Source organism: Dermacentor albipictus, chromosome 2 (genome assembly GCF_038994185.2).
Source record: "Dermacentor albipictus isolate Rhodes 1998 colony chromosome 2, USDA_Dalb.pri_finalv2, whole genome shotgun sequence".
Classification (NCBI taxonomy): domain Eukaryota; kingdom Metazoa; phylum Arthropoda; class Arachnida; order Ixodida; family Ixodidae; genus Dermacentor; species Dermacentor albipictus.
The window spans coordinates 111,605,840-111,618,354 of record NC_091822.1 but is presented as its reverse complement, the minus strand read 5'-3'; the positions used below and the strand labels follow the sequence as shown (position 1 = coordinate 111,618,354).

Here is a 12,515-nt window from a genome sequence, read left to right as displayed (position 1 = left end):
GATACTAAAAGAAGTTCATATCCGCCATGACGTCTCACAAGGGATTGAGCTTAACTCTCTGGCACATTTAGGAAAATTTTATTTGATTTGGGCAGCAGTGAGTTTGCAACTGCAATCTTAGGTTGCCATTGCCTATACAGAGCACACACACATATACGCACATGCGCACAGCTTTTAGTTACATAATGGCAAAGAGTCACGACAAAGGACTGGAGCATCTCAGACGAAAAGCTACAGACGCATCGCAAATGTGACCCGTTTTCATTCTACGTGAGCATCTCAGTTCACGTAAACTTGAACCAATTTGACTATAAAAATAACCTTACTTCAACGTGGCCCCATTTTCAAACACCAGATGGCCAATGAGCTGCTACAGTCAACGGTGGTATGGTGCATCTGTGCGTGAAGCCCACTGGTTGTTTTTTTTCCATTGTTTCTTTATTTGTACTCTTATCAGATGTCAAGGAATCTACAGTTGTGCTTTTGATTTTGCTTAGAACTAAACAATCTGTGCTTTGTTTTTTGTTTTGTTTTCTTTCTACCTGTGATCAAAATTTTGTTTGCACACTTGCGGTGTTTGCTTACCATAAACACAATTGAAACACAGACAGAGGGCAAGCTCGTTATAACCCAAAAAATACAACAGCAAGCATGGTCAGCCCACAAGCGAAGGTGTACATTAGTGCACCTTAGAAAAAACAAATAGGGGAAAGAAAAACGAAATGAATTCAGCCAAAGCGGCGCTCATTCTGTCAGTCCTGCTCGAAGCCGTGGAAGACAAGGTAGAAGAAGAATTCTCCTTGAGTCGTGCGGATGTCGCACTGCAGCTTCTTGGATTTCGACCAAGCTTTCTCCTTGCTTTGCCTGATTCTGCCCAGACGGCACCGTGTTCTACGCTCGTCGCCGTCTGTCTGCGTCACAATGGGTAATTATCCACCAAAATTTCGATCGGTAGATTTCATTATCTACACACTAGTTTCACTGCAGCGCGAACAGTTCCTCTGCGCAGGAGTAGCAGCTTGTCTCATGTTTCATTGTATTACAGAAGACCTTATACCGAAAAGACCAACAGTGGTCAAATGGAAAACGTTTTATGCAGTCACGTAGCCAGCGTTTCTTCAAGGGGTGTTTTCTTTGTCAAGACATCCGCTTTTCTTGGCTACGTTTATAAAGCTCGCTCTCCCGTATTTTTCTTTTTGCTAACGGGGAAAGAGGATAAGCGGGTGAGTAGCGTAGGAAGAGGAAAGACCAAATGTGCAAAAAGCGGGTGTCGTTATAGTGAGAGAACGATGGAAGGAAGCGGAGGCCTACGCTGCCGGTTCAAGAAGAAAAGGCACAAACGAGACAGACATTCGCAGGAAGACGGGAGGCTTGAAGCGAATAACCGTGGGGAATGAGAAGTGCTCTCGTCAAAACGTTCACTTCAGCGGCATTCCCCGTTCAGCCACTCATTTCGAGAAATAAGGGTGACCAATACGGAAAGCAAGTTTCACGAGCAAGCAAAGTTATCAAACCTGGCGGACTTAGTATTGAGCCCATAAGACAGAAAGTCTATCTAAATGTCTTCGACAAACTGAAGACGTTTGCATAGAAACTGTACAACGTGCGCACCTTGCGCCTCATTGTCGTACTTCTCTCTATATGAATTTTGTGCTAGTGTATGTTCTGCACACTTGTCAGACAACTAGCCCGACAGAGTTCCTTCAAGAAACCTTCGATATATGTCGTATTCCGCTAAGAAGTGCAATGACTCGGTTTGTTCTAATGAAACTAAACTTTGCTGCTTCGAAGAATGTGACACGGGGAAATGTTTCTTGTGAGGAAAGCTGGGTAGGAGATCGAATCTGTCGGCACGGGACTTCGCTGGCAGGTTTGTTCATCTCGGCGCTAATGAAAACCGCAAGGTAGCTTTGGCGTTGGCCTCATGAAAGCGGCTGTAATAAACCGCTCCGCTGTTGTTTGGTTTTATAGTAAGAGAGATTGGTAGTGATCGGATCACGGAAATGGAGCCAAATATGTAACAAGCGTTTCCAACGCTCAGGTTGTTTTTGGTTTTTTTTTTTTTATCGTGAAGTCAGGTGCTCGCTGTGGAGCTTACACGCAAGCAGGGATGTTGTTGGTACTGTTAACAGCGCGTTTTTTCTTACAGATGACGCAGTAATCTTCAACTCATGACTCGTTTGTTCAGCTTTTGAGAACCCATACAAGCAAACCTAAATAATTTTCGTTAGTAAGAGATTTTTCTCTCTGACTGGCAGCCTCTGCTAATGTCATGTTCGCTACCAGGTTCGTTCTGCTCCTGTTGACTGTCTGGCGTGTTGAGTGCGTCGTGAGTTAGGTTTTTGTACTCCACCACAACGCGAGATCCAAAGTGGAATTGTCTTACCTAACTAAACGTCAATTATACGAAGGGATTCGGATTCTGTTACATTCAGTAACGTCTCAGAACTTTTTCCCACAGAAAGCAAAACTGAGGAAAACCTGAATGACCGAAACTGCAATGAAATTATTGGCGACACACTGTCGTCAAGGCAGCCGCACTTGGGCCGCGAAGTACATAACCGGAGTGCAATGAAGAATGTGCCGAGTTTCTCGTTCGCACCAGTTCTACCCGAGCTTGGTCGACGGCAGTCGGCTAACGGAGATAGCATGGAACGAGAAAAAACAGCAAGCGAAAAAAAAAGAAAAGAGCAGCATATAACAATATCAGCGCACCCTGCGCGGCACACAGCTTCCACGTTTCAAGCACAGAATGCTGCGCAACGAAACACGCCAGCGCCGCGTATTGTCATCGTATTATCGCAACTCAGCAATACCGTGATTTCCCGGCTGTCTATCGGCACACTTGCCGTGAGTCACTATAGGCACGCCTTTCTCGTGCGCGTCATGGGCGCGTCTCATCTTTCAGGCCTTACCTTTCAGTCTTCCGTCGAATGCGAACAGAACACTTGTGTTGCATTCTTGCCCCTACATTTTCCGTCAAATCAATTGCATTAAATGCAACGAATTGGCCAGGTTAGACCATTACTGCTGGTGGCAGCGCCACTACAAACGTTTTGCGATAACGATCGCCACGTCTAATAATTTTATTGCGAAATGGTCTCGACGATTTCAACCCAGTCTTTTGTAACGATTCTCCTTTTTTGCAAGCTGATCTCGAAGGCATTGCATTCTTAAAACCTAAAGTATTCCGCAGTTATGAGCCGCCAGATACGTGCTATTGGGCATGTACTTGTCTTCAATGAATCTCTGTGACGCCAACTTGGGTCACTGGATATACCAAGAACAACAAACAAAACTATGCGCTCAACTACGAATCAGTTTGCAACTTGTTCCAAAAGCTATAACTGTTCGCTGCAAAACATTTGTATAGCATTGCATTCTCTGCCAAACCGTCAATGCTTGTATTTCCGTCGGTGTCAACTGTAGTTCACGCTTCCTGAGCTCTTCCGAGTTTTTTTCTTGGTGTCCCTCTATATGAGACAGCTTTTGTCAGAATAACTTTACGTGGTACTCATATGGGGTGATATTCATGAAGCGCACATTTCTCCTTTATCCCCATGTCACGTTGAACTTATTCAAATTTCTGCACGCATTTCTTTCGTCACAGAAGCGTCATCGGCGACGATGAATTCACTCGGGTCGTCGGCGAGTCTCGTGACGACTACGGAGAACACAGACACGTCACGTGAGTGGAGCACGGAGGCTGTTTCTTTCGCACATTAGATGCTCACAATTCGACGCGTTTTAGACATTGCTTATTCTGCCGCGCACAGCCGCGCACTTTACTTCTGTATACAGCTACAACTAATGCAGCGTCTTCCCATAGAAAGCAACTTTCTTTGCGTGTCCTCCATGACCACGGAAATTACTCGGACGGGGGGTGGAGCTGAAGGTAAGGCCTGTCCGTTCGTATAGTTGTAACCCACATCACACTGCACACAGCATCGCAAATTTTCCCTGCCGCTACCATATTACAGAGCTTTAGCTTTGCTTGATACGATAACGTGATACACGATATGTACAGCCAACTGCGCATGCGTGTCTCATCCCTGCTGACTACTGCAGCAGGTGCCATTGCTGTCTGTCGTGATAGCGACAAACGAATGGCAAAATCGGCCATCGCTTATTCCCATATCTTACACTGTCGGCAATGCATTAGAGAAGTTTCATCATTATTATGGAGATTTAGAGATAAGCTGTTTTTATGACGCTACTGAACCCCGACATACGGCACCGAACCGAGAAAGTTTTTAGATGCACACCTAGAAGATGGTGTCGCAGCATTATCGCTGGTGCTGCGGAACGCTTTAGAAGCGTTTTGAATATCGCAAGTGAGAAGAATACAAGGAAAGGCAGAGCACTCTGTCTTTCCATGCACTATTCTCACGTACTTGGGATATTCAAAATATTTTACCATAGTATAGCGAAAGGCCCGAATTGCTGCGGTTGCGAGCTTTTGAAGCCTTTTTTTTTTTTAGTGCATCAATAATTCGATCCCAAGCAAATGTTAAAGCAAGCATTTTATTAAAGGCGCCGACAGCCAATATTTTTGCCACCTCTTTTTTTTTCTGCAACGAAAAGCTTATTGATCAGGGCTTCCAATGGTGCAGTTGTAACGCGCAAAATGCTATCGAACGTATTTAACAGAATTTTTTTTCAATCAGAAGTTGCAATCGTGTTTACAGACTTATATATAGGGAACATTCTAAGAACAGTTTACACCCTTTGGCGTGCTCCTTCTGCCTCACAACGATAATCGTCATCTGCCTTGATGCGTTTCCTTTCTTTAACGCTGCGAGCCCGGAACTTTCCAGTAACGAACGGCACGCGCGTTATCACCATAGAACAGTTTACACCCTTTGGAGTGCCCCTTCTGATAACGCACGTGCCGTTCGTTACTGGAAAGTTCCGGGCTCGCAGCGTTAAAGAAAAGAAACGCATCAAGGCAGATGACGATGATCGTTGTGTGGCAGAAGCGGCACGCCAAAGGGTGTAAACTGTTCTTAGAGTGAACAAAGAGAGGTGAGCGCGATAGCGATTGTACGCCGGCTATAATGTGACGCAGTCCACAAGTGTGGCGCCATGCGCACGAAAAGGATCTCATGTTTGTCAAGGGGTGGTTCATACAGTTCACGCTTCGGCAACCGCCCAATTATTTCCGCAGTAACTGCTACGTGCTCTGGTGGTTTCTCCTCCAACTTCTTTGGTGGTATACAAGTCAAGTCAAGTTATAGCTTTTTAACCAAGCCGAGCTTTCGAACGCAAAGCGGCACTTCCATTACTGTGAACTGTACCTTTACAAACGATGCCCAGTTGAACGTGTTGTCGCCCGGAAACGCATCATCTCTTCAAAATATCTGAACCAGTTGACGCGAAGAACTTTAATTCCAATGCGCGATCAAAACTTACAGATGTACGAACTAGCATGTGTAGCAGCGTCATGTGCGACCCCATAAATAAGACCCGTCATGGTTCTGGTGAATGGATGCCGCCTAAGTTGCATCGCTTGTAAGCGTGAGTTCTCGTTAAAGCCTGGTACGCATAGAATAAAGAACAAATGCGTGCACTGTACAAAGAGTGCAATTTTAAACAAAACGTATGGGTCACGTCATAACGACTGTCTTATGTGCAGTAATCTCCGGTCGCACGGTAATATTATATAGCGTTAGTACCACCGTTCGACCGCGAAGCATTGCGACGTACCATTTTTCGCTACTTCTTGCGTCACATTCCAGGTGAGGCTCCTACTTAAACCCCAAACAGCATGTTCGATTCCATCGCTTCAAAGCATGACTTCGTGACTCGTGACATTTTCTGGGCAGTTCACGCTTCTTATTATGTTGGCTCGGTACTGACAGGTTTTGTGGGATGCATACGGACTCTGCTAGCAATAATTTAGCTATACACTCGCAGGCAACACATAATTTTGATATCATTTATTTTTCCAGTGAGTATTGTTGCCGATTTGAGCTGCTTCAGGAACTTCACTGAATAATCTTGGTCGAAGCAAGTACTTCACTAGTGTGTAGCATCTGGAGGTTGCCCTGCTCCCTTTAATCCAAGTGCTGGGATAATCCAAGCGTCACGGATATAATACAAGCGCCAGACTACCGTATATACTGGTGTAAGGGCCTCACTTTTCTTTTTCGTGAATCTTGGCTGAGTGCGGCCCTTTCACAAATCTGGCCGATTTGACAAATCTGACAAAACTGTTTCCGCGAATGTGGCAGAGGGTAAGATAGACGCATATGACACAACGCTGCAGTAACCGACCTTAGGTGCCGGCCAATCCTCCTTGACCAGCGCTGACCCAAACAGGGCCGCCCTTATCTAGAGCCGAAGTGGCACCGATCCGGCTGGAAACACTGCCAACACAGTCGAGACGACAAGCCACACAAAGTAATAATGGCACTGTTTAGACTGTGCACGCCTCTGACAGCTTCTATGGAAACTTAATTCGAGCGTTCCAGAGTGCCACACCGCCGTTAACAGCAACGTCAGCGGCATCGATTGAAAAGCAGCTAGCGTCATCTAGCGGGAACGGAACTAACTTCGCTTTTTGGCGGGACGTCTTGAATATTATTTTTTCCCGAAATTTCCAAAGTGGGGGTGTGGCCCTTACTCGAGGGTGGGCCTTACAGGAGTTTACGCGATATTTACTCCAACTGCCCAACATTTATACCCTAGCGCCAACCTATTTAATCTCAGCGCCAGTACAATTAAGCCGTGTGCCAGTGAACCTATTCCAAGTGCTATACCATTTAATCATCAGCATCATCAGCATCATCAGCATCATCATCATCAGCCTAGTTACACCCACTGCAGGGCAAAGGCCTCTCCCGTACTTCTCCAACTACCCCGGTCATGTACTAATTGTGGCCATGTTGTCCCTGCAAACGTCTTAATGTCATCCGCCGACCTTACTTTCTGCCGCCCCCTGCTACGCTTCCCTTCCCTTGGAATCCAGTCCGTAACCCTTAATGACCATCGGTTATCTTCCCTCCTCATTACATGTCCTGCCCATGCCCATTTCTTTTTCTTGATTTCAACTAAGATGTCATTAACTCGCGTTTGTTCCCTCACCCAATCTGCTCTTTTCTTATCCTTTAACGTTACACCTATCATTCTTCTTTCCATAGCTCGTTGCGTCGTCCTCAATTTCAGCAGAACCCTTTTCGTAAGCCTCCACGTTTCTGCCCCGTATGTGAGTACTGGTAACACCCAGCTGTTGTACACTTTCCTCTTGAGGGATAGTGGCAACCTGCTGTTCATGATTTGAGAATGCCTGCCAAACGCACCCCAGCCCATTCTTATTCTTCTGGTTATTTCAGTCTCATGATCCGGATCCGTGGTCACTACCTGCCCTAAGTAGATGTATTCTCTTACCAATTCCAGTGCCTCGCTACCTATCGTAAACTGCTGTTCTCTTCCGAGACTGTTAAACATTAGTTTTCTGCAGATTAATTTTCAGACCCACCCTTCTGCTTTGCCTTTCCAGGTCAGTGAGCATGCATTGCAATTGGTCTCCTGAGTTACTAAGCAAGGCAATATCATCAGCGTATTGCAAGTTGCTAAGGTATTCTCCATCAACTTTTATCCCGAATTCTTCCCACTCCAGGTCTCTGAATACCTCCTGTAAACATGCTGTGAATAGCATTGGAGAGATCGTATCTCCCTGTCTGACACCTTTCTTTATTGGGATTTTGTTGTTTTCTTTGTGGAGGAATACGGTGGCTGTGGAGCCGCTATAGATATCTTCCAGTATCTTTACATATGGCTCATCTACACCCTGGTTCCGTAATGCCTTCATGACTGCTGAGGTTTTGACTGAATCAAACGCTTTTTCGTAATCAATGAAGGCTATATATAAGGGTTGGTTATATTCCGCACATTTCTCTATCACCTGATTGATAATGTGAATATGGTCTATTGTTGAGTAGCCTTTACGGAATCCTGCCTGGTCGTTCGGTTGACAGAAGTCTAAGGTATTCCTGATTCTATTCGCGATTACCTTAGTAAATACTTTGTAGGCAACGGACAGTAAGCTGATCGGTCTATAATTTTTCAAGTCTTTGGCGTCCCCTTTCTTATGGATTAGGATTGTGTTAGCGTTCTTCGAAGATTCCGGTGCGTTCGAGGTCATGAGGCATTCTGTATATAGGGCGGCCAGTTTTTCTAGGAAAGTGTTCCCACCATCCTTCAACAAATCTGCTGTTACCTGATCCTCCCCAGCTGCCTTTCCCCTTTGCATAGCTCCCAAGGCGTTCTTTACCTCTTCCGGCGTTACTTGTGGGATTTCAAGTTCCTCTAGACTATTCTCTCTCACCTTATCGTCGTGGGTGTTACTGGTACTGTATAAATCTCTACAGAACTCCTCAGCCACTTGAACTATCTCATCCATATTAGTAACGATATTGCGGGCTTTGCCTCTTAACGCACACATCTGATTCTTCCCTATTCCTAGTTTCTTCTTCCCTGCTTTTCGGCTTTCTCCGTTCCTGAGAGCCTGTTCAATTCTATACATGCAAGAAAAAAACAGCAAAATTGCGAATCGAAATGGCTCAAACGCATAAAGCAGTTACTGGGAGTTGCTGACATTTGGATTCAACAGACTGGCACGCGCTATATTTGTGCTGGCGCTTTTATTGAAACCGTTGGAGCTATTATTAAATAGACTGGCGCTCAGGTAATTTCCATGGAACTTGGACTATTTCACCTGGTGCTTGGATGAAAGTGAGCAGGAAGACCTATAGCGTGGTTACCAAACGGTCCCACAGGTGTCACAATTACTTCTCCCGGTGCAGCTTTTCTTTTTGTCATCTGGCACTGCCTGATGTTTCAGCACCTTTAGAGCTCTTCGCGAACTCGACCTATTTGTGTAAACCTCGATGCAAGATCCCTCAAATCCTAAAACGAGCTCTACTTCCTGAACATTACGAAACACGTGGGAGAGTTGACAGGTATGCTTTCATTACCCGAGGCGTCTTCGAGGTCGTGCAGCCACAAGCTTTATCACAGGAAACTCGGGAGCGCATACTACCCGGAACAGGCAGAGCGCCCTGGAGTCTGGCGCACTCTCGCAGTCTGTAGGTTTGAATAACGCACTCCCTAATCACGCGAGCGCGTCGTCTGCTGTCGCCACTGCACCTGCAAATGGCGGGACGTGTCTCCTGCGCATGCGTATTGACTTAGGCCGGATACACTCAGCCGTCAAACGCCCTGTCCCGTCACCTTCATGGCACCGGCGTCCGTCATGAAACAGCGCTTACTTCACAATGTCTCCTCAAAAATAGTACACCGGCGACCTTGCTTGATGCTCTTAATGTCGTCGATGTCGTAGTTATTAACAAAAAGCGGCGAGAAAACACTGTTTCCTCACGGAGGCCGGTGCAGTGAAGGTGACGGGATGGGGCGTTTGACCGCTAAGTAAATCCCGCCTAAGCCTGGTCGATATGTGGAGGATGGAAACAAACTATAGGATGGAGCATTTACTTACGCAACCAGCTTTCGCCGGCCAACATTACCTGGAGGCATCCCCTGCGCCTTTTCTCTTTGAAAAAAAATATCCACCCAACACGCAACCCTGAGCTTCGCGGACTCGGTCTAGTGTGCCTTGCATGGTTCGCGGTAGGTTTTATTTATTTTACTCATTTTAATCGACGGGCAACCCGTTCGGGTACCTCACCAAGTGCTCTGCAGACAGCTTCTCCTGAAATGTTTAAGCACGGTCGGTCGTTTATTGAAAAGCGCGCATTTATCGTCTTCTCTGCAGTTTGCGAGTTCGGCAGCCGCACTTTGCGATGATACCCGTTGTCCTTTCGGGAGTACCTGCGCCAAGCGCGGCGCGTGGCGGTGGAAGACACTAAAGCTTTCCGTGACATGATCACGTCTCGGGCCAACGTTTCATGCGTTCAATTGTGTTGCGTAATGCTCCTTCCTGGTTATTTGCTTCGTACGCACAGTAGACTGGTGCTGCACAACGTCCCCGCACGATTAGGGAATGCATACGCTGCACCCGCGGACTTCGAGGGTCACGCGCCACAACAGGCTAACGCCTGCGCGAACAGTGCACGTGGCGATGAGCAGGTAGCCGTAAGATTTTGTCCCATTTGGTGCACGAGCAAAGTAAGTGAATGCTTCAACTTTTATCACTTTACACAGTCGTTCCTGCTCATTCAACATGACTAGGCGTCGACGCGACTAATCCTTAAGCGAAATAATTAAGCTGGCCTTCTCTTCCTCAACAGGGGGACAGGCAGCGCTTCCCAGCGTATACTTCCATCAATCATCCGGGACCTTGGCGACTTCGGGCGTTCGGCCATCAAGCACCGGTACGTACGCGTCTTTTATCCGTCACATGGCCTTTGCATCATACACTTTCTCACAAAAATTACCAGTGAACACAATGGCGCTACTTGTCTATACGTGAGCTTCAAGTATATGCCGTTTCAGCCAGCATGATGGTGATGGGGAAGTGCGCTGACATTTGCCTAAGCTCCGTTCTTCTTGCTTCATACGGCTTTGCGAGTTTGCATGTAAATTGGTCATTTTTCAACAAGGCATTGTTTCCTGAACGCAACAATGCGAAATGATTACGCGCGTTTGCGGAGATTATCACTGGATTGCTGTTGTGCTTACAAGAACTACGAACGTTCGGAGGCTCAGCACAATGTTGCCTAACAGATGACTCCACAGGAACGTTAGAATCCGAGAGTCCGAATATCAGAGAAACCCGGGCGCTAACAACCGCCAGTCCCATGATAGCTGAATAGCTGAACAATCGCGGAGCGAGAGTCTCCCGTGGGAATTTTTTTATAGGAAACTCTACATGATTTGCACCGCCTCACGCGTGCCGCAGGGGGCGGCAGAAAGTTAGGTGGGCGGATGAGATCAAGAAGTTTGCAGGGATGGCATGGCCACAATTAGTACATGACTGGGGTTGTTGGAGAAATATGGGAGAAGCCTTTGCCCTGCAGTGGGCGTAACCAGGCTGATGATGATGATGATAATGATGACGCGTGCCTTCGCATCTTTGCACTCTGGCTGTAGGGATACTATGTGCACGTGGTAAAGCGAAACGACAGCAGGATTAGTTCAGACGCAGTCACAAAGAACGCTGTAATCTCGTTGGTCGATCACGTGCACTGGTTAAACTACACGCGTGTGATTCATCACACGGTGACTTCTCTAGGGAAACGCACTAATGCGTGCACTATATGAAGCCCGATTAGTTTACTGCTCTGAGCTAACGCAAATATTCTGGTTTTCAATTTATTTGTGCAAAATATTTCGTGTAATATATAAGGCTGTTTCCGTCCTGTAGCGCATACAAAGTGAAGGACTTCAATCTTACGAGTATCCCTTCACCTTTCTAATCCACTGACCGCACATCTGCGTCTTGCGACCAATATTCAAGTATCTTCTGCCTCATTCTGCAAACCACATTTACGCCCCGTCATGTCTCTCTGGTGCAGAAGATGGCTACGTCATAATTAGGGCAGCGCTTTAAAATAATAATATCAAAATATACTGTGTACGCTGAAATGTCATCCGCAGAACTCCGGCAGCTTGCCTATTGTGATAGTTGTGTTCTCAAAGCTTTTATACGCTTCCTCAGTGAAAACACGCAATTTCCGAGATCAAACATTGTTGCAGGCAATAGCGTACAGTATAATGATGTTCAAGTCATTTTATGTTAACATGTTGAATATGCTGTTTTTCTTAATATAAATGCTATGCTACTTCTTTCTAGAAGCGCAACACGATGCTCAAAGTATTAAACCCATATTCCCGGATGGTCCTCGACTTCAAACTGTTCGTCCCCTCCATGATGATGGTGATGACGCTTATTTGCATCCTTTTCGAAACAGCGCGGAAACAAATACTCACCTAGCCTGCTTAATTTATTCAAGTTTTACTACGTTTATCGCCATCTAGCGTTTTTCCTATGTGATTTCGATCCGACTTTTCATATTTCAAACCTCCATCACTACATTATGCCATGACCTGCGCTCGCAATGACTCCGGTTCTGTCAATCTGTGCTGTTCTTCCGCCAATATTCTAATCGTCTCTTTTACGTGCGTCAATCCTATCGCTTGTCAAGGACGAACGGCGCTTCCTTTCCGCGTGCCTCCGCCAAACATGCTGACTCACTGCCAAGCCGATGCCTAGAGCCGCGGCCACTCAGTTAGCCACGGGCCGCAAGCGCGGTTTCTTCGCACGAAGCGCAGTTGAGAGCGCTGCAATATGATAGCGCACAAGCGCAGTCACATGGTTTTATTTCATAGTTCGCGGGCTTTCTTCAAACGCCGAAAGAAGATCACGCAGCACGTACGTTGCCACAAAAAATTGGATTGGTCGTTTCTGAATCACCACTACAGCGCAAAGAAACGTACTCGGCCCTGAAGTGAATATTAAAAAAGTTTGCATAAGTAATCTGAGTTAATGAACTAATTAGACGGGATATAAAAAAGTAGTCTAAGGAGCGCCACATTTATTTATTTATTTATTT

At 46.2% G+C, this 12,515-nt stretch overlaps 1 protein-coding gene across 1 annotated transcript in view; it reads left to right on the top strand.

Moving 5' to 3' along the window:
• Positions 1-794: 794 nt before the first annotated feature.
• Positions 795-12,515, top strand: part of LOC139056051 (uncharacterized) — a 45,161-nt gene continuing 33,440 nt past the window's right edge. Inside the window, exons 1-3 of the mRNA XM_070533871.1 lie at positions 795-925; positions 3,611-3,688; positions 10,251-10,334. Coding sequence (XP_070389972.1) covers positions 814-925; positions 3,611-3,688; positions 10,251-10,334 — 274 coding nt within the window. The 5' untranslated portion in view covers positions 795-813. The remainder of the gene's footprint in view (positions 926-3,610; positions 3,689-10,250; positions 10,335-12,515) is intronic.